Below are 21,917 nucleotides of genomic sequence, written 5' to 3' on the forward strand. Positions count from 1 at the left end.
TCATCTATTTTGAAGTCAACTTAAATCTATTCTGGCTTCCATTAATTTTAACATATTGTATTTTCCCTCCATTATGTGACGCAATTTGAGACCAGGGATAATGTTCAGATAAGTCTACCATAAACTACAAGATTCACATACCTGAAAATTGGCTGACATGTAGTCACTAGTCCAGTATATGCCTGCGATGATTCATAATTATTAATTGGGCTCGGTTATGTCATATTGAGCATCATCAAACTAAATACATAAGCAGCTGAGCTGTTTATTTATACTACGTGCAGATATGTCTGGCTCTAAAATATGTTGCTTGGTTGTAACGGAATCATTATGAAGACTACCTTTCGATATCATTATTAAGCCAATTGAGCTTCAAGCTAGTTGATATGAGTTTATGATGTTTTATTGTCAGAGGTTCATTGATGCTATGAATAGACAGTTATTCCTTGACAAAACAAGTTACACAGGTGAATAAATTAAGGTTGCTAATCACACAACTGATAGATATGTGGTATATGTTTGTTTCAGTACATTTTCCCAAAACTCAGAGCGAAGGAAGGAATTCATTTTATTCTATGCCTTCATTTGGTTGTAAAAAGAAAATAGGTAGCAAGAAAATAAAGGGAGAAAAGAATAGAAAAGAAACAAAATCTAAATGTAAAAAATATCTAGCATATCCTTAATAAATCTTTATTTTCTTTTCCTCCTCCCTTTTTCAGTCCAAACCACACGATGCCAAATGCCAAACTCATGAAAATTCGAGGTTTCTCGCCTGAGAGGCGGAGACTTTCTTCCTATGTTTAGTGGTTCTGTCCAAACACAGCGTACTAGCTAGTTTAAAATATGTCCAAATAAATTGTTTAACGCTATATCAAGTTAAGACAATACCTAATATAAATATGTTAATAATATTGGTCAACTTCGACAACTTCAGGATTTTAATTATTTGAGGCTACGTGCCTACGTGTCTCCTAATACATACATACAATCTTTATCACTTCGTTAGAAGAAAGAGTCAGAACAAATTTTGTTTCAATAACTTTTCGCGACGATTTCAGCATTGACATGCGAATTCTTGAAGCTCAAATTAATTGGAAAAAAAAGAAGAAAGAAATGATAATGACCTTAGTCCTAACAGAAAGTCTGCAAGCAACGTGGCCAATGCATACGGGTACCCTCGCATCGCAACAGACCGGCATTTCAATATTTTTATTTGATCGAGTCTCTGATATGTTACGTGCGATATTGTTAGATTTGGGTTCTAATTACCATCAAGGAACTCTAGCATTTGCGATATTCTTAGATTTGGGTTCTAATTACCATCAATGTGATACGTACATATTTTATTCAATCTCTATGCAAAGGCTAGTTTTGGATTGAGATTCACTAAATGATGTAAATCATGATAATTACAATCAGTGTAGAAATATAGAGAAATCTAAACCTTGCTCAAATTAGAGAGATATAATGTTGGGCAAGATATTCAGTGCTGGTCCTGCGGGACATGAGACAAGTGTATTAAGAATTGAGATGCTTTATATTGATTAGAAATATGAATATAATACCTTTGGGCAATATTCCTCTTCTTTTGAATTGTCTTATAAAATGAGTTAGGTTTAATTCATTTCTAATATACATGAAAAACACAATTTAAATAGGGGGGAAGTTTATTTAAGGAGAAATTCTCTTGGCAAAACTTAAGTGTAACCATTTCCAAAAATTAGAATTCAGGTATTAGAAAAAAATGTTCTGAACAATTAAAATAACACAACCAATTTGATTTTTTTTTATAATAGTACACCATAAAAATACGTATATATTAAATAAACAAATAAATAATAAGTATACGCAGTATCAATTGTTTGATATTCAAATAATATCAGTCATGTACGCTTTGTTTGGTTGTGTGCGTGTAGATGTAAAATTAAAATCAGATTAATCTAATTAAGAATAGCTTGATTTTATATAATTTATTGGGTTTAGTATATAACATTTGTAGGAGTGTTTATTTATCAATTAGTCTAATGTGATCCACTAACTAGTACGAATAATGAAAAATAATCATATGACTTTTCTATTCAACTCCTTAATGAAATCATCAAAAACGTAAATCAATTAGTATAAGACTTAATTAGAGGTCTCAAATTTAAGTCTTTGATATGCAATGTATATTTATAGGGACTAAAAACATTAAAAAATTTGTTTGCTTTGCAAAAAGTACAAAAACTAAAAACACACTAAACCTTATATTTTATTAAAAAAAATAAGTGAGACAAAAAAATATATAATTTCATTATTTCAATCTGCAGAGCCATATGTATTCAAGAAAGAGTACTGTAAAAATTTGTGGTTTTTTATTATACTTTTCTATAAGTTTGAATGTAATCCTTTTTCAATGCTTTTTATTAATTTTTTAAAAAAGTTGTTTTAATAAAAATATAAATTATTTAATATTTATTTCATTAACAAACTAAAATATTAAATACCCTTTAATTAATGTAATAATAATAAATAGGTAAGGGATTATTAACTCTTGGATGCTCACACTTTTATCTAGCCTTCTATTCTGTTTTTTTATAGGCTCTCTTCTATGTGCATTGCTAGTAGTTACAATCTATTTTTCCTACTATTCTAATATTAAATCAAGTTTAATTTTTATGAATTATTAATATAAATTAAAATTTAACATGATCAATTAATATATATAATTTTAAAGATAATTATTATAAAATTTAATAAATTTATCATATATTTTTTTGAATAACTAAAAAGTTTAGTTGAATTGGATTTCATAGGCTTAAAGCATGTCTAAAGCACATGACACATTAAAGGTTTATTTATTAATAAGATCCTCACATTGATAATGAGATTTAAATCTTGTCCTTACAAGAAATATGAGTCTGATCCTTACCAACTTGACTACTTTGTATTAAATGATTATACTTTTTTTTTATCCATGAAAATTATAAAGAGTTTGAGAGTGAGATTTTGAATATGCATCCTTATTATGAGTTTATAACAATTCACCCCCTCTCACTCAACTATTTAACCCCCTTACTTTTTTTACTGTAAAATTTGTGGTGGAAATTAATTTTAAAACATACATGAGTTGATATTTATTAATTTTAAAACACAGTTGAATCATATTTATTAATTTAAAATTAATTATTGTAAAAAATGAAGGAAAAAAAAACGAGGTTGAGCGAGGGAGGGCCGAGGAGCGGCTTATATAATGTAACGTTGCTTTCTTTCATATATCTATAAGCCTTCTCTATCGTTGTTCTGTTCCCTTCCCTCCCTGCATCTCTATCTTCCTCTTATTGACAGGTAAATGTCATCAACACCCTCTCTACTATTGTGTGTTCTTTTCTACTTTTTGCGTGCATGTTGTATGTTTGGCTGTTATTAATTCCTTTTCATGATTATTTCAATCACCCTCACTCACTCTATCTGCGTCTTCTGAATTTGAAATTGAAGGTGTCTAATATTCCTGTGTTGTAAGGTTATTATTAATTTTTCTGATTAGGTCTGATCAATTGGTAATGTACTTAATGGTTGAACAGGCAAACCCAGATCAGATGGCAGAGTGCAACAAGGAAGCGCAGCACGTCCAGGTACCCAATCTCATCCCATTTTCCTTCTCTTTTTTTTTTTCTCTCCCTCTCATATCAACCAAAACTAGTGGTAACTCAAATATTTTGAAACACCACGACTTTTTTATTCCTAGTTTTTGAAATTGTTTTGTTTTTGAAAAATTGTTTTCATTTTCGTGTAGTTTTCTAGATGTTTTCTGTTAGGTTTTTCTTTCTTTTGTGTTTACGGAGTTCTAAATATTACATGTTTAAATGAGGGATTTTTTTTTTGTGCGTGTATAATGACTATATCATGGTTTGAAATTAAGACTTTGTGTAAATTACTCAAACTCCCCATAACTAAGTGAATTCTAGTGGGTTTAGACAAGGGATTCATGATAATTAAAGGGATTTAATAAAAAAATCATGATATTTGAAAAGAAAAAGATATAAAAAAATATTTAAGAGGCAAAATTGTTAATAGAGAGATTTCAACTTTTTCATAGGAAATTAAATTTTCTTAACATTTTTTTAACCACTGGAACGAGGGCATTTTTATGTTGCACAAATACAATAATTTTTTTTCTGTTGATTCTTTTTGCTTTAAAATATTTTTTGTTGATAAAAAATAGTTTAGTAATGCTACTTATACATCTTATTTTTAAGTAACTCGTTGTTAATTCTCCAAGACACTTATCTCATCTTTATTTTCGGTTTGAAAATATTTTTTTATTTATTTTAAAGTGCATGATTAATTAATGGGTTAATTAAGTTTTTAGTCTCTAAACTTTTTATATTATAATTTTTTATCCTCAAAATATTTTTGACAAATTTTAATCTTTTATTAATTTCTGATCATTATTTTTAATCCATTTAATTTTTTTACTCATTTTTAGTTTCTCATGTATTATTACTAAAAAATAGTTTCAAATATAAAATAAATAAGAAACTAAAAATAGACAATTTTTTATAATAGAATTAAAATTGCTGACAGAAAATTAACAAAGAACTAGAAATTGTATAAAAAAATTTGAGGGACTAAAAAAATAAAATATAAAAAAGTTAAAAGAATAAAAACTTAATTAACTCTTAATTAATTATTTTGTATGACTTTTATTTCGTGCATTTCGTGATAGATTCGGATATATTACTTCTAGAAAACAGTTGAAATGACTAGCTGTAATCGTGGGAGAAATCACTTTTCATTAGGTGAAGATCGTTTATCATATTACAAATGATTAACTTTTATTGCCCTCACAGATATGCAACATTTATAATTCTTGTCTAATTAAAGAAAAAATATACTTGGTGGTTGGTGAAATATGATTATATGGCTCTTATATGATTTTCCCCTATTCTAACGTTGCATTCCTTTTTGTGAAATCAATTTAATACTAGCAAAATGTCACGGGAAACAAATACGGTGGACTTGGCCCAAAGAAGCCTTTGATATCCAAAGTAGGTCCCGTTAATTAAAATGTTATCAATTCAATACTCTATACGTACAAGTTACATTTGTTATTAATTATAAGAAAATCGAATTTAATTTTTTCTTTTTTCTGTTTCTGTGGGTTAAAACTTATAAGGATCATGAACGAGCATTCTTTGATTCAGCTGACTGGGCATTGTGCAAGGTATTTTAACTTTTTATTGGACATAAATTCTGCCATCTGATTTCACAAATTAAAGAAATTAAGTATATTAAATACAATCTCTGCTATACTCTTCCATAAACAAGTAACCTTCTATCATTTTCCAATATCGATAATTGTGTTGATATGAATTTAAACAGCAAGGTGCTGCTGTGAATCAACAATCTACAGCAGCCGTAGAGACCTTGCGACCAAAACTAGAGGTATGGATGTTATATATAATTTTAGAAGTGCACCGTATTTTTTATTTTTTTTACTCATCGAGTTATCTGACTTATCTCAGGGATTTAAAATAAGATTAAACAATCCTATAGTAAATAATTAGTGCAATTCTCTATAAACTTAAATTGGTATAATTTTTTTAATTGCACTAATAATTTGCCATGGAATGTTTAATTCCATGCTTTTTTAGTAAGTTAGAAAATATTTTTTTATACATGTACATATTGAAAGAGATATAGACACGTCAGTGTTCCTGTTTATTTTTACAGAAAACACCGCACCAGCAGCTTCCCCCTAGAAAACCTGCTTGTACATCTGGCCAAGAAAATCTTGTGAGTTAATTACAGTAGCATTTTATCATTTTTTTATAGAGAATTTTATCATTTTAAGTACTACTTAATTTGACTTTTTTTTTTAATTTTTTTTATGTTCGTATCTTGCTGGGAGAGTAGATCTAATAAAGGGCGAACAGGAACAATTATTACATACCTCTTCGTGTTCGTGATCTGATGCATAGTACAATTAGCTGGATCCTTTCAAGTTTTAATAATTTGCTGTTCCATTTATTGGGAAAAAATTTCAAACGTAGCAAAATCGTCAAGCTTATTTCTTTTTCATTTTATGCAGTATGAAAAGATAAAAAGTTAGCATCCATTTTTAGTTTTCACCACAAAAATACATGCGAAAACAACAATTGAACTCAAGCCGTTAGTGCGCAGTAATTAGTGCTAGGTAAAATCCCAAAGCTGGTAAAGCAGTGACTTGCGGGCCACATGGCTTAAAAATTATGAAAATTTTACCAAACAGTAAACACCATTGTGCTTAGAGATTTTTAAGTATAATAAAAAAAGTAACAGAATATTTTAAACTTCTACACAAATCGATCAAAATGCTTATTTTATTTTTAACTTTATGTTTATTTTCAGCCACTCGCTACGGATAGAAAAACTACAGGATTTTTGGAGAAAAGTTTTTTTCTTCTTACAAATTATAGCAAAATTACTTAAACAGAGCGCACACAGGAATCAACTTAATCCAGCGCAACCTAGAAAAAATGAAGTTCAGTTCATTGTTAATATGATGGCATGATTTTCATCTGTCTTAGCTTCTTCACCCAGAATCTGATACTCTTTAACGTATCAACATGCCCAAAAAATCCATGCTCCCTACTCTTGTTCATGGCAGACACATGTTGAAACTTAAAATGTAGCACTGTTTGGAGGGCTTCATAGCACGTTATCTCCTCCAATTTGGTGTTGTGAAGCTCGTATTTCGCCACAATCTCCTCCCAGACGCTACCCTTATCATGCATCAGCTCAGCCAAATCAAACTTGTGACTTTCATCAAACGCCACAAACTCCACGTCGAACAATTCAGCCAGAAGCTTCCACACGGTCTTCCACGCAAAAACGTCGCCGTTTGTGCAGTTGAATGCCTGATTCTTAGCATTGGGTGTAACCGCAGCCCACACGTGCTGCTGCGCCAACACTCCCGCGTCGGTCATGTCACAGAAATGCTCCCACGTGTACCTCGTTCCAGGGTACCGAAACGCCAATCCTACGTGGCGACAAATTACGGCGTAGGTCGCCAGAGTCAGCAGCGCGTTGTATACACTCCTGGACGACGCGCCTATTATGATGGATGAGCGATGCACTGAGTACGTCAGCGAGGGCGCGTAAGAAGCAACCAGGTCCTCGAGCGCGTAGTAGAAGTTTGGATAAGGGAGCCGTGGCATGTTCTCGTCAAAGGGTGGCTGGTGGCCGATGAGTTGCGTGGAGTGAACCGGGTCGAAAACTGGGCCCATGTAGTGTTTGGTTCCGGTTTGGACCGTTACATGGGCCAACCGGGATGTCGTGGAAGATTTCAGGGCAGTTAGAAGGTTGAGTAGCATGGTTTTGTTGACAGTTGCATTGTATTCTTCGTCTGCGTGAATCTGAAAGGTGACCCAGAAGAGGTGCGTGACCTCGTGGGCGATGGGGGAAAGCTTGGCGCGTGTGTCGGAAGAGTCCTCAGCGTCAAAGGTGATGAAGTGGTCGACCATGGAAGGAGAGAACCAACTAGGCGGGGGCCTGCGGGCTGCGCCGTAAACTTTCCATGGGCCTCCGAGACAATTGGGTTTCTTCAATGTTTCGGCTAGGCTCAGCCCAGTCAACCCAGTCACACCGACTATTAGTGCTACGGAAGCTTGGGCCTCCATGATAGTTCAAATTCTACACCAAGAGCTCACATGTGTGGATGATATATATACAGTTTGAAAAAATTGTACACTTGTCCCCCACTAACTCCATGAACTTTGTATTCCACCAAAAAATTTTACACTTGTCCCCAACTAATCTGATTTTGTCTTTACATATAAGTGAAATGACATTGATCCAAACCAGGGGCCACACTGGGAATCATGGTTCTTTAATTAGTGTCTTGTACTAAAAAAGGATTGATGGGTGGTATAGTTTTTTTGAAGCAGATCGAGTGATAATGGGATAATATATTTATTAATTATAAATTAGTGTAATGGAAAGTGTGGTTAATTGAAACACCGAAGATGTACAAATCATTTTTAATTAGGTGGTTTTCACGTACAATTTGTTAACAAGTCACGGTAGAAATTAATTGTCTAGAATTAAATTGTGAAAGGTTTGGGAAGAAATCATTGTCCGGTGCATTTGATGAAGTGTCAGCGTTTGTCCACACATTAAAGTGCATTGTCCAGGGCAATTCAAGCCCATTTCTTACTCTAGTGCTTTTCACTATCTGCTTAGATGTTTCTGTTGACCGATTTTGCTAATGTCAACAAAACAATAAGCACAAGTGGATCAGTTCCTCGATCACATGTGGCAGTCTCTAGTGTGGCTTTAGTTGGGGTTTCCTGAGCTACACGTACGTATTACGCGCACACAAAATTGATTCATGGTGTTGGTGCCTTTGTGTCTGACCCTGTTTAACTATGTTGAAGTTGAAGGCTATTTAATTAATTACGTGAACTAATTATAGTAGTTTGCTGCGTGCGGGAATAACGATTTGCGATAAAGTTCGATATATGTTGTTACTATTTGATAAAATTTTGGCATTTTATTCCCAGTTTTTATCACCCACGTCTGTCATCAAAAGTTTTTGTGATAACTCACGCACAAATTTGTTCTCTTTCTGCAATCACAGAAGTTGAGCTACGTGTCCCTCTTTTCTTGCTATAATTTCCAACGTTGATTTTGTTTGATATTTTGAGTAAGATTTCCATATATTGTTATAAAACATAATAAGAAAAGATGAAACAGTCTTTTACTTCTTTTTTTTTCCTTTAAATTTAAACTCTTTCAAACAAAGTATGCGGATGTGATGGGAAAAGATAGTAACTCGTTACAAATTATAAATACCTTGAAACATGGCCATGCACAAATAAAAAGCAACCATATAATTAAAGCGATTAAAAGCTCAGAGAGGAACCAACCGCAACCCAGAAAACTCGAAGTTCAGTGTTCATATGATGGTATGATTCTTCATCTGCCCCATAAACCCATATTCCCTACTCTTGTTCATACTAGACACAAGTTGAAACTCAAAATGAAGCACGGTTTTGACGAGTTCATAGCTCACAATTTCCTCCAATTTGGTGTTGTAAAGCCAGTTTTTCTTCACAATCTACTTCCAAACGCTTCCCTCTCAAATCAAACTCTTCCCTCTCATCAAACGCCACAAATTTCACATCGAACAGCTTATAGACAACACGAGTAGTGATTAAATTCCATCCCAAAATTATACGGAGAATGTACTAAGGTGGATAGATGAGAGAGATAGAAAGAAAAAAAAATAAGGGAGAGAGAACAAATAAGTATAAAGAATGATAAATGTTATAAGTCGTATGATAAGATGAGAGAGATGTGAGGAAAAAAAATGGGATAAAAATAAATGAAAGAAGGATTTGACTTTTTAGAGTGATTAAGAGTAGATTTTTAAAGGATAAGGTGCTATAAGAAATTTTAATTCAAAAGTTAATGATTAGTTTTGTGATAAAATAAAATGTAAAGGTAACAAAATCTAATATCAATTATTGATTTTTGAATTAACATTAATTATTGCACCGCACTTCTCTCAATTTAGAGAAGCCAAATCTATGAAAGAAAATGCAGAAGGATAATTATAGTTTTTTCTATTAAAATATCACTCCTAAATTTAAATTAATATTTTTAATCAATTTTTCTAAAATGATTCTATCTAATGTTTGTAAACTTTCCATGAGCCTCCAACACAATTGGACTACGTAACCTGGGCTAGGCTCAGCCCAGTCACCCGGTGAGTCGGTGAGGCCGAAGATGGGCGCCATGAAAACTTGGGGCTCCATTATAATTAGGTAATCACTTAAATTTAGTTGTTTCTCTCACAAACCTCTATGACAACATCCCACCTCCACCCAACACCATCGCCACACCCAAACACGCCACCACAATCACCCAATGCCAACTCCATACTACACCATCACATATAGTATGACATTGAGTAATTAGATTACTCAATCCGTAATAATTGTATTACCAATTGAGTAATTTATAATATTTTTATATTACAATATGTATCGAAATCAAAGTATATAAAAATAAAAGTTCTTAATAACAAATTAAGAATAAAGTCTCTCCTGAAGTAAAATTTCTTCTAACTATATAATTAGCAATAAACATAAATGTTGTTAATATATCTAGAAGTCTTATCTAATTTTTAATGATTTTTCGAATAGTTGTGATCTCCTAAATGTCATTAAAAACTTTTTTTTTAATTGGTTAACTCAACATCATTGACAATTAAATCTCAAAGTGTTGAACCTCTAATATTTGATTAGTTTTCTTTTATCTTTCGTAAAATTATGTAATATATTAATAAGTTATTGGTTCATGTGGTGAATTCAATTCTTCTTGGATGGAAAAAATATAAAAAAATAATGTAACAACGAACATAATGATATAGAAAAATGAAAAATACTTAATATTCAATTTATTTTTTAATATCCTAAACCATCTTTTTATTGCATTTTATGCTTTTATATGACTAAGATTGAATAACTTATTCTAATTATAACATGATTTATGCATTTAAAATTATTTATTTATATAAAATAAACAATATTTTGTACGTTATACAATATAAAATACTACTTAAATACACAAACAAACATACACAAATTGTGTATATAAATTTCAATTTATAACGTAGAAGCATATATATATATATATATATATATATATATATATATATATACATATATATATATATATATATATTTATATATTAAAAAAGTTAAACTATTTTTTAAGTTTTTTTTCTAGACAGCACAAAATACGGGTAGAGTGATTTATCTTTCTATCGGAAGCAAACGAATTCATAAACCCATTATAGAATTTTGTTCATACAATAAGCTGCTCCCTTTCAATTTTATTATAATTCTCATTTTAAGTTATTTTACATTGATTGAGAAAAAAATAGAGAAAAAAGTATTAATTTATATAACTAATCTTATATCATCATTAATTTATTTTTAGATTTTGTTATTCCCCTATTAATATTATAAAAGATGTAAATGGAAAAAAAAATTAATGTTACATTAAAAAGTTAAAATAAAATTATTTTGAGACAAATTTTTTTGAATAAATAATTGTTTTTGTCTCTGAAAATGTGTGAAACTGACAAATTCATCATTGAAAAATATAAATACAAAAACTAGTTCCTAAAAATATAAAAAGTGAGATGAAATATTACAAAATAGTTGCTCGTAGACATAGTAACTAATTTGTTAGTAATTTTTTTTTATCGGTTCTCCTCTTGATTATTAGACTTGCAACAACTAGTTCTTTCTCCATTTTATATATTGTTCTCCGTGAATAAAAGAGGAAGTTTCTTGTTCTTTCTCCTTGGGTGTTTTTTGTTTTTTTGTTTTATATTGTGACAATACTATAAACCCTTTCAAAAATAACTTGAACACCAAATGACAACCATATTATCACCCCCTAATGTTGTATAAATTTTAGAACTTTATAGCAATTATTATACTTATTATACTTTCTTAGTCATGACTCTTGTCTTTCAATGTTATAGTCAAATTTAAAGTTAATTTCTACAATGCAATTGAGAGTTTAATTAATCATAATAGTTATAAGTGTGGATATAATTGTCACTAAGTTATGTTTTTGAAGGATGAAAATATCAATAAATTGTTTAATTCAATGACATTTGTTAGTACCTTAAATGAATAAAGGTGAAATAAAAAAAAAGAAACATTAAAGGAGGAAAGAATAAGAAACTCACTCCTTCATTCATAGAAAATAACTTATAAGATGGAGGAAGTAAGTCTAACTGTCAAAAGAAGGGATAAAAAAATTTTTATTGACAAATTAGTCCTATATTCATATGATCAATTATTTCGTAACATTTTCGTCTTTACTTATCACATAGGTAAATTTTATAATATTAACATATAAAAATTAGAAGTTAACGATAGGACAATTTATCTCACTTTTTATACTTCTAAAAACTAATTTATGTATTTTTATTTTTTAGGAATAAGTTTGTTAGTGTCCTATAATTGAACAAAAATAACTATTTTTTTTATACAACAATTATAATAAAAGGAAAAAAGTAATTATTTTACGATAATTAATAAGAGGAGGATTTGTGTTTGTTACCTCACTATGTCGTTCGAAACGACAAGTTTAATTTAACGACTTGACTCACGCACGACACGGCGCTTTGATCCTTCTTCCTTCCTTGCTAGCTAGTTGATACCTTCAACTCGGAACCGTACGAGAGAGATTGAGATTTTGATTCATCGATTGGAAGCGTGTGGCGCTGGCATTCCTTCCTGGAGCGGAGAAGATGACCATCGACTTGGATTCGATCGCTCGCAGAGTCGAGGTTGATAATCGCATTCCAATCCGCTATTACTATCGGATTGCCGATAACCTCCTCAAGCAGGTATTTCACTCCTTCTATTTCCATTCTAAATGCTTATTCATTCATCCCAAAATTGAACTAGGGCTTGGCCAGATTTTCTGGAAAAAGGAACCTTCTCGAAGACCAATATAGGATCCTTTCCTCTTATTAATTTGTATAAACTCTCTACAAGTTTTTCTGTATATACTATTAACGAATTCGCATGCGAAGGAGAAACTTCAATCCTTGCTGCACCTTTTGCTTATGACCGTGTGCCAAATTCATGCTACTTAGGATCAGTTTGACAGGATCGTTTTTGGCCTTAGTTATAATCTATCAACGATGCGATGCAGGACACAACTTAATTAAGATGAGTTTTATGTCACCACAACTTGTTCGTATATCACACCATAAAAAAATCAATATAAGATTTGTGTTAGTCGCAGAGACGGAACTGAGAATGTTGCGTGAGTGTTTGTGGTTTGTTTGGTGCCATAGTACACAACATGGAACCTCTCTCTGGAATATCTATGCTAACTTCATTATTATGCTACTCTGCACTAGTGCTAGTCATAATTTTTGTGTAGAGTAGAACAACTTGAAATGTGATTCAGTACATATGTGGTTGTTGCTTTTGGATGTTTACTGTGTTCCTTCTAGGTGAGCTCACGTGAGTGATGAATTTCATTCTTGTCTACAGGCAACTATCTACCGGGAGGAGAATAATGTAGTTGACTTGTACATCATTCTCCTTAGATTTTTAAGGTAAAATATGAAAATTCCATGGATTTTCTTTATGGTGGACTCGTCAGTTTGCTGTTAAACTGAGTATAAAGTTTTCATTTTATCCTCACTGTGCCAATTATTGGTATTTTTTTTTTTTTAAGTTTGGTTTCTGAAACTATACCATATCATCGAGATTATCAAGCTTCATTGCCCAACGAAAGAGCAGCATATAAGAAGGTGAGAAACTGCCATGCCACTTTTTATGATAGATGTGTGTGTGTGTGTTTGTTTTATTCTCTTATTTGATGTTTTTATATTTGATATTTGGTCCTGTTCTCCTTTTCTATCATTTGTCCGTTACAGAGATCGCGAGCTGTGTTGGATGAGCTTGAATCTTTGAAGCCTGAATTTAAACGCCGGGTGGAAAAAATGAATGACTCACATGTAAAAGCTCCATTCCCTGAAGAAAATGGCTTCAATAAGGCTTTGCAGAGTTCAGTGAATTCATCTTTGGAATGGCCGGCTGTTAGTAAACAGGTGAGGACTTGAAGATAATGTTTTAGTATAAATTTATGGATACTGAAAATTCTCAACCTATTTGCATCTGTGCCTTGGTATCTCAACTAGGTGCAACATGAATTGCTTGGAAATTTTCATTTGTTTGCTTATTGTTTTTTGTTCGTCAAAATGTCTTTGTGAAGAAATTGTGTAAATTGCACAAAACTTCCAATTTTTCTGCTCTAATGTGCTTGAATTCTGGTTCTGACTGTTTACTGGTGTCAACTCTTTTTGTCCCCTGAAATATCTGCAGCCTACTGCTGGATTCAGTTCACACTCTTCATGGAATTATGATAATATGTTATCTTTAGATTCCAGGCCTATTGACAAGCAGTTTCAGAAACTGTAAGTTTTTCTTCCTATTCATATTCTATTCTTTTGGAGACTTTATAAAATTTACACAAGGCCTACTAGTAAGAGCAAATCTTTGTTGAGTGGCTACTTTTGGGTTTTGGCCATTTTGGGAGATAAGTACATGACCATAAAAATTGCGAATCGAGATTGCGCTTGCATTTTCTTTTTGCTTCCCTTTTTGTCTGCAATTGTGTTTTATTTTTTTGTGCATTTATGTCTAAGTGGATTTTATCTTGCAGGCTTAATAGCTGGCATTCTTTCCTGTCTCCCCCATTCCCCCCCCAAAAGAACAAAGTAAAGAATAAACATATAAAACAGCAAATAATAGTGTTTTTGTTTTAACAATTTTTTCTTGTTATAGGCAGGCAAAACTCATTATATTAACTGCTTCCATTATTCACTGGATCAAATTCTAATGATTTATGTTGGGTTGGTTAAATACTATTTCAATTACTAATGCCATTTTCATTCAGCACACCTTTGTTTTTCAGTAGCATATACGTTGTTATTATCCTTGTGATTTGAGGAGGTTCTTGAACATTCAAGATATACTTCAAAAGAAAAAAAACATACTGCTATATTGAAGGAAGAAATATGATAATTATTCTTTGGACTGTGCAGATCTCTTAGTCTACCCCCTCCAAATAAGGAGACTTTGTCCAGACACTCATTTTTAGGACCAAATGGCCTTCGGGGCCAATGGCTTGGACCTAGTGCTGAAATAAAGGTAAAATTGAAGTGTGGCTTTCTTGTGCTGTGTAAGCATGGATTATCTATATTTCTGAAATTTGTTGAAAATTGAAATTATAGGGTTTTAGGTATAGAGGGGGGAAAATGAGAGAATCGATATTGAATACTCTAAAGTTGATGGACTTGATATGGTGTATTACAAAACATTTAAGTTATAACACTTACCCTTATTTATACTAATACAAGACACACAATCATAGTTAAATGAGGAAATAAATAATGAAATATAAGCAAATATGGAAATCAATCTTAGGAGATAATCCAAGATACAGTCAAGATACTGTGAGATATTTTTCATATAATCTAACAATATTGATATTCGACTTTGTGCAGGTTCAATATCCAAGCAGTAGTGATCTCACACATGCCAAGGATTCAAGGTTTGACCTGCTTATTCTAATTTGAAATTGGGTTCCATATCCTTTTTATGTTTCATATATTCATGATTTCTTGCAGTACAACTTGCATAATTGTCATGTTCTTAATCTTTATTATTCTTTATTTTGTGGTCAATATCTCTGTCCATTACAATTTGTATTATTACTTTAAAACTATTTTTGTTATTTCCTTTTTCTTATTAATATGTTGTTTCTCATTGTAAGTTTGTAATGCAATCTGATTATAAAATATGCTGAAATTTTAATGTTAAATATTGTTCTAAGGGGTTGCGTTTAGTTTTATTACTCTGAAATATAAACAGCATACACTTACTATTTTGTTGTTCACGCTGATAGCCTGAATCAGGCTGGGCTATATGATCTTGGGGCAATTAAAGATGGCGATCAAGGACCTGTTACATCCACAATGGACTCAGTTCTCTCCTTGGATGATGGAAGTTGGTTGCGTCCTGCTGTTGAGTCCTGTTCTCCTGTTGTAACTGAATCAAGGGAGGACCCCTTACAATTGCTCAACATCAAGCAACCTTTGCCGCCTCCTGTTCTTGCTCAGGTGTACCCAGAACATGCCCCTATTCCTCCTTCAAAAGTTGCAGATCCAAGGCCAGGACCAGCTAAATCATCTCATGATTCTGGACTTGGTTCAACTACATATCAACACCTACATATTGTAAGCCCTTTTTTAGTTTTCTAATTGAAGTGTGACATATATCTTGGATTTTCTTGGTCATTTATTGTGACTTGTTCTTATTTGTGTTGGTTCTTTTAGTTCTGAACTTCTTATACTAGGTAAAAGTTATTCTAATTTCACTTTATGTTGCAGCCTGTCAAAATGATGGAAGATTTTTTGAGATTAGCTTCGGAAAACACACGGAAGAACTTAGAGACATGTGGTGTTCTTGCAGGATCCCTGGTAAGAGATGTTGTAGTTTTGTGTGCTTACAAATTCTAGAAAATCTCTTGGATGGTGATTTTAACAGTTATTTGTGCTTGCAATTTGGGTGCTCTAGAAAAAAAGGGTATTCCATATCACAACACTTATAATCCCAAAGCAGGAATCAACTTCAGACTCGGTAAGATAATGTCATATTTTTCTTTTTTTTAATTTATTTTACAAGCTATTACACTCTGTCTCAATGTGTCTAATGTCTCATTGTGTTTATTCCTTTGTTATTCATGATTAAAAAGCTTCATTTTTTGCATTAATCTTACACCAACTATATCTTGACTGACAAAATAAAACATTAACATTGCTTTGAGGTTGTGGTGCACAGATGTGATGATTGGTGAATCTTGCACAATTAATTATTGGTATCTGAGATAATTTCTTAAATTTTTTATTGGAAATGCTGCTTCAACCTCCAATGTTACTGTAAATTAGAATTATTAGCACTTATTTTTAAAGACAACTGGTTCTTTAGTCAATTTTAGTGGAATTATCCTTGGAAAATTTAATGATTGTGTTAACTCATTGGCAAGTGCACCAAATTGTCGCAAATAGTAAAGTGAAAACAGAAGTCCGAGTCTCAAGTCCATAGAGACTTTATTTGTACTTAGATTGGTGTAAACCCACTTTTTAAGTAATAGATAGAGTAGAAGAGATAAGAAATTGTAAGTGAAATAAAGAGACAAAGTAGAAGATAAAAAAGACAAGAAAAATAAACAACTTTTGAATGCGAAAGATGAATTCAGAATGCAAATATCTTGTGAACTAGCATACCAAACTATTTGTGATTTAATGTTAATACTTTTTCTCTATCTAATATTATTCTAGTTTTTTACCCATATCTACTCTGATTCTAACCCTAATTCCTCAAGTGAAAGAGCCTAATTTATGTATTTTTTCTCTCAAATCTCTTTGCAAAGATAAAAGAGTAAATCACATTAAGAACAAAGATGCATGAATAGGCTAAACAAACTCATTCTATTCCTAAACATGATTTCATTTAGATGTCCTTTTCCAGTTCTTTAGAAAATAAACACTTTCCAATGCCTAAGTCCTAAACAGATGCATGACTATGGGTGATTAGGCCACAATCAATAACAATAAGCACAGAAAAGAACAATAAAAACTGGAATTGCATTAAATAGATAATAAGAAAGAATTACATTACAAGAGTTTGACTGCTAGATTCCCAACAATGAAGGGTTTAGTCTCTCATTGTCATGAGAGGCTTTACACTTTAGGGGTTAATAAGAATAGAAGAAGAAGAATAAGGATAAAGGAGGAGAAGGGGAGGATGACTCTAAAAAGAGAGTTTCCCCTATTTGAGATACTCAAGGTGTATTTAGTAGAGAGCTCTGAGTTTCTGTGTGTCTTTCTCCTTTGCTTCCTACTTCTTTTATAGGCCTTAGTTAGCTTAAAATGCACGCTAACTCACGCTAAGCACGACATCTGGACTTAGCGAGTATGACGGTGATCACGTGCTTGAGAAGTTGTGCTAGACCTGTCTTGCGCGTTAAGCGAGATGTTCTGACTTCAACTTCTTCTTCAAGGCTTTTTTTTTCAAGTTTCTGCATCAATTTACCTCTAAAGCTTCCCTTTTTTTGAATCCTGCTGGTCAAGAATTAAATTGATATTAAAATCCTCATTATTCTATTAAAAACAACAGTAAAATAGAGAAAATCTAACCATTCTTGTCTAATTTGACTATCAATTAAACCTAAATTTCGCAGTTATCAGATTGTGATAGATCCCTTGGTACCAAGTTGTACATGAGGCATGATAGGAAGAAAGACAGTGGATTAGCCCACAATTACAGTATGGGATGGGAAATATTAAAGCTAATGACCTGAAGTATAGCAGACTGACTACATGGCAGTGGAAAAGGATGAGAAGGGTATATGGTTGGGTTGAGTTGGGATAAATGCGAAGAGAAGGGAGAGTAGAAGTTGGGCAGAATATGAGTGATGAATTGGGCCTTAGGGCAGAGAGGAAGTAAATCCTTGATGTTCTGCTGTGTTTCCATCACATGTTTTATGTTTTGAGAGAGTGAATGTTTTCCAGTGGTTCTGATGTCTGTAAATATTGGGGTTTATGTCCATTTTTTTAATCAGAGGGGTTTCTATCAGATTGTAAAATGACATATTGCTTATATTCTCCAAAAAAGGGAAAGGTGTAATGCATAATTGCATACTGTATATACATGAGTAAACTTCCAAATTAGTCCTTGAGATTGTATGTGTTTGGCATTTCAGTCCCTGAGATTTAAAAATCCTTCATTAGTCTGGCTTTGCAAAATATCATTCACTTTAATCTTCTTTGGTGCAAACCCACAATGGAAAATAAAGTAGAAAAAGACTAATTTGAATGACTTTTTTGCAAACTTAGGGGCTAACGGAGGGTTTTTTTTTTGTTTTTTTGTTTTTTAATTTTAGGACTAAAATGCCCTACTTATACAATCTTGAGAACTAATTTACAAGTTTACTCGTATTAATAGAACTAGCACATTATCAAGTACTTATTGGATTTAGGAGATTCAAAGGATTGTAATTTCTCATGGTTCATTGATGTTTTTTTCTACCATCTGATGTTATTTTTTCATTCAGCAATTGTGCATCTAATTGAATTTTAATATCCAGTGTCAAACATTGAACGAAGAAGAAATATTTGAAGTTCAAGACAGCTTATCACTTTTTCCTTTAGGTTGGATACATGTAAGTGCTCCACTAATTTTGGCTGTTACTTATTCATTATTTTAATTATATTCATGAGTAAATGTTATTCTACCCTTGGTGGTGACAGCAAAAAACTTAATATGAAGCATTGATTTTTCGGCTTTTGTACCTCCAGAATACAAGGCTTTGATTTCTAGTAAAAGTAGTGGTCAATGAATCTTGTCTTGTGTTGCTGTCATGTTTAGAGTAGTAAGGATAAGGATTATTCATCAATGACTTGCTTTTATTTCTATTCCTGATAGAGACTTAGAATTGAACTGGTTACCCTAAAATTGTACACTATCAAATAATTTACTTAACAGTAATTTCAACATGAGTAATGTTACACAGATAACAAAATAAGGCCAGAATTTTGACAGGATTTGAGGGTGCTGTTTAATGAAATAAAGTGGTAGGGACCACTGACTCAGGTAAGAGTCAACAAGCTTGCCAAAATCATTTGGTCAGCTTTTGGCAAAATAATTCTGACTGTCACATTTTGAATTTAATGTTGCTTTGAGGAAATTAGAAAAGCATATTGAAGTGCACTTGGTGCAGCAGACGAGTTGTGGTAAGGAATTAAAGGAAGAAAATTCATCCTTTTCATTCCCTTTTCCTCCTGGGGCTTTGTGGTGTACTCTGATTCAAGATATTTAACAGGGAAAAAAAAATATAGTAAAGAATTGTATGTTACTATTTGGTCTTGGCAAAGGTTCTTCTCTTTCTGTTTCTTTTAGCTGCCACACCCTCACAAATATTTTATCTTTATCTCAAAGATGACCTTAGCTGTCTGTCTTGATTTGCTTGAGTTAGTTACTACCAAAGATCCCTTAAGCCATTACGTGCTGCTGTTTTGATGTTTGAATGCATCAATAGATTTTACTCTATCTGTAGGTATGATTGAAGATAGAAAGCTTTTTAATTCCAAGCTTACTCTATTAGCATCCTTTTTATGCATATTGTTTTTCTTTAACCCACTCTTTGGTTTACAAACTTTAAATGTCAGTATTTATCTTAATTCTTTCAATTTTTCAGACACACCCGTCACAGACTTGTTTCATGTCTTCTGTAGATCTACACACTCATTACTCATACCAGGTAATAGATGGCACTGTAATTTCTATTTCCGGGCTTTCCATATATTAAAATGCTAAAGCAGTTGGTATAGCCCTGTATGTTTAACTATGGGCCTAGACAAGAAATATTCGTAGTAATGCTAGATAATTGGTTTACTTGTGAATTGTGATTATGATGTTTCTGCAGATTGTTAAGAAGATGAAAGAGAGTTGGTAGTGTCATGGATTTTAACCTAACTTGCATGAGAATTTATAGTATAATCTATGAAAGAAAAGGCCTAATAACTTGGATTATAAGATTTTAGTAAAAACAATTGGAGTGCAAGCTTTGTTTTCTCAGTTTAATAGAAGAATTTGTAAGAACCAGAAGTGTATGTCATTTTTATGCTTCATTTTAATTGTACCTAGCTAGTGATATCTGTGGTTTCATTTCAGATCATGTTACCAGAGGCAATTGCTATTGTCATGGCCCCTACAGATACTACAAGGTAAGTTTTATCTGCAATTGTGTATTTTTTCATGATTATCACAGATTAAACAAGGAAATATATGCAATAACCCTGATCAGAATCCAAGCTTTGGGCTTCATTTTAGGGATTTTACACAATTTTTTCCAAAAACATGCCAGGCCCTTTAAACTCAATCACATGATCTTAGATTGGATTAGGGAATTGTATACTCCTTTGCTTGTGGTGGAGGGAGGAAAGATAAAAAGAATACGTATGAGTTTAATGAATGATTTGTTTTATCTTGACTAATTTACTCAAAATTCTTTCCCCATGTTGTGTTGCTTGTCATGAGCTTTTAGTTCATACATCACGAATGATGTGCATGTTGTAATTGATTAATCTTTATTGGTAGAAGAGCGATACAGTTATTAGATGAATCCAAGGAAAGTGTAAGTTAACAAGTTGTAACTTCTAAAATCATCTCATCATCGTGTTGCCCTCCCCCTCTCCCAAGTCCCAACTCCTGTTGTAGCTGAACCATTTACCTTGATTCTAGTATTTCTACTGTTATTAGATTATTAAAGACATGAATCATTTTCTTAACAATTAGTTGAATGTCAGTGTCAGTGTGAGGACTGAGGTCTTTATCTCGTAACAAATGACATATCTTGTAATCCTACTTGGCTTCTAGAAAGTTTTCATTGTGCAAAAAAAATGTCTTTGGATGTAGAAGCTAACCGCAACCTACTTAACTTACTGATATATTGATACTATAAGCTTGTAGCTTAGAAACTATTCTAAGTTTGTATATCTGCAGGGGTTGGCCTTTCTTACAGAAATGAGAAGTCCAATGCTCTATTTCAATATAGATATAATATTTTAAGATAGTTTATTTGAAAGGAAATGATTATTATTTTGATTTATTTTACATTAGTCACTAATTAGAACTATGTATTTATTTTGGCCCTGCAGTCCACATGGCATATTCCATCTGTCTGATCCGGGTGGTGTGTCTGTCATTCGTAACTGTCAACAACGTGGATTTCATCCCCATGAGGAGCCTGAGGATGGGACTCCAATATATGAGCACTGTTCCCATGTCTATATGAATGCTAACTTGAAGTTCGATGTTGTTGACCTTCGAGAGCGATGAATGATTGATTGATTATGAGTCTGGGCTCCCTGATGAAAGCAAAGTGATTTACTGCATCTTTTCTACCAGACGCGATGTTTAAAATTGCATTGGTATAGATGGATTCTTTTGTATTTTTGAACGGAGAGAATTACTAATTGTCAATCCCTCGATTTTGTACTATATCTGTGAAGCAGTAAAAAGATGGATTAGTTGTGTATATGATACTTTATACCAGGTGAATAAATTAGAAATGTAACAAAATTACTTCTATATGACATATATGATATTTCGGTAAGTCTTGTATAGAAAGCTCATACTATAACTTTTTACTTGGGCACTACCATAAAAAAGAGAACATTTAATTATAATTATTGAAGTAAAGTAAAATGAATGGTTTAGATTTTGAATTTAATTATAAATTATATATTTATCTTTTCTTTTTAATCAAAATTCACATGA

At 32.2% G+C, this 21,917-nt stretch overlaps 3 protein-coding genes across 4 annotated transcripts; 2 read left to right on the forward strand and 1 right to left on the reverse strand.

The window, feature by feature from the left end:
* The first annotated feature begins 3,247 nt into the window (after nucleotides 1–3,247).
* Nucleotides 3,248–6,100, forward strand: LOC114419989. Of its 2 annotated transcripts, none has more exons than XM_028385824.1 (7): nucleotides 3,248–3,327; nucleotides 3,564–3,614; nucleotides 4,971–5,030; nucleotides 5,159–5,206; nucleotides 5,365–5,427; nucleotides 5,716–5,778; nucleotides 5,899–6,100. In XM_028385824.1, exons 2-7 carry the CDS (start codon nucleotides 3,579–3,581, stop codon nucleotides 5,902–5,904), a joined length of 276 nt encoding a protein of 91 aa, XP_028241625.1. In that variant the 5' UTR covers nucleotides 3,248–3,327; nucleotides 3,564–3,578; the 3' UTR covers nucleotides 5,905–6,100. The 2 variants fall into 2 exon arrangements, with proteins under 2 accessions (XP_028241625.1, XP_028241624.1); XM_028385823.1 differs by lacking the exon at nucleotides 3,248–3,327 and adding an exon at nucleotides 3,370–3,477.
* A 226-nt stretch (nucleotides 6,101–6,326) lies between these two features.
* LOC114419988 (iridoid synthase CYC2-like) lies at nucleotides 6,327–7,749 on the reverse strand. Its single transcript, XM_028385822.1, has one exon. The coding sequence runs from the start codon at nucleotides 7,641–7,643 to the stop codon at nucleotides 6,519–6,521; it is 1,125 nt and encodes a 374-aa protein (XP_028241623.1). The 5' UTR covers nucleotides 7,644–7,749; the 3' UTR covers nucleotides 6,327–6,518.
* Nucleotides 7,750–12,111: 4,362 nt separating this feature from the next.
* On the forward strand, nucleotides 12,112–21,753 carry LOC114419991 (AMSH-like ubiquitin thioesterase 3). The gene is made up of 14 exons (XM_028385825.1): nucleotides 12,112–12,400; nucleotides 13,059–13,123; nucleotides 13,246–13,321; nucleotides 13,448–13,621; nucleotides 13,896–13,987; nucleotides 14,618–14,723; nucleotides 15,080–15,126; nucleotides 15,481–15,811; nucleotides 15,965–16,054; nucleotides 16,152–16,214; nucleotides 18,724–18,798; nucleotides 19,834–19,896; nucleotides 20,310–20,362; nucleotides 21,296–21,753. The coding sequence occupies exons 1-14, from the start codon at nucleotides 12,302–12,304 to the stop codon at nucleotides 21,474–21,476; spliced, it is 1,515 nt and encodes a 504-aa protein (XP_028241626.1). The 5' UTR covers nucleotides 12,112–12,301; the 3' UTR covers nucleotides 21,477–21,753.
* Nucleotides 21,754–21,917: the final 164 nt, after the last annotated feature.

The sequence above is a fragment of the Glycine soja genome, chromosome 7 (genome assembly GCF_004193775.1).
Source record: "Glycine soja cultivar W05 chromosome 7, ASM419377v2, whole genome shotgun sequence".
In the NCBI taxonomy this organism is placed as follows: Eukaryota; Viridiplantae; Streptophyta; class Magnoliopsida; order Fabales; family Fabaceae; genus Glycine; species Glycine soja.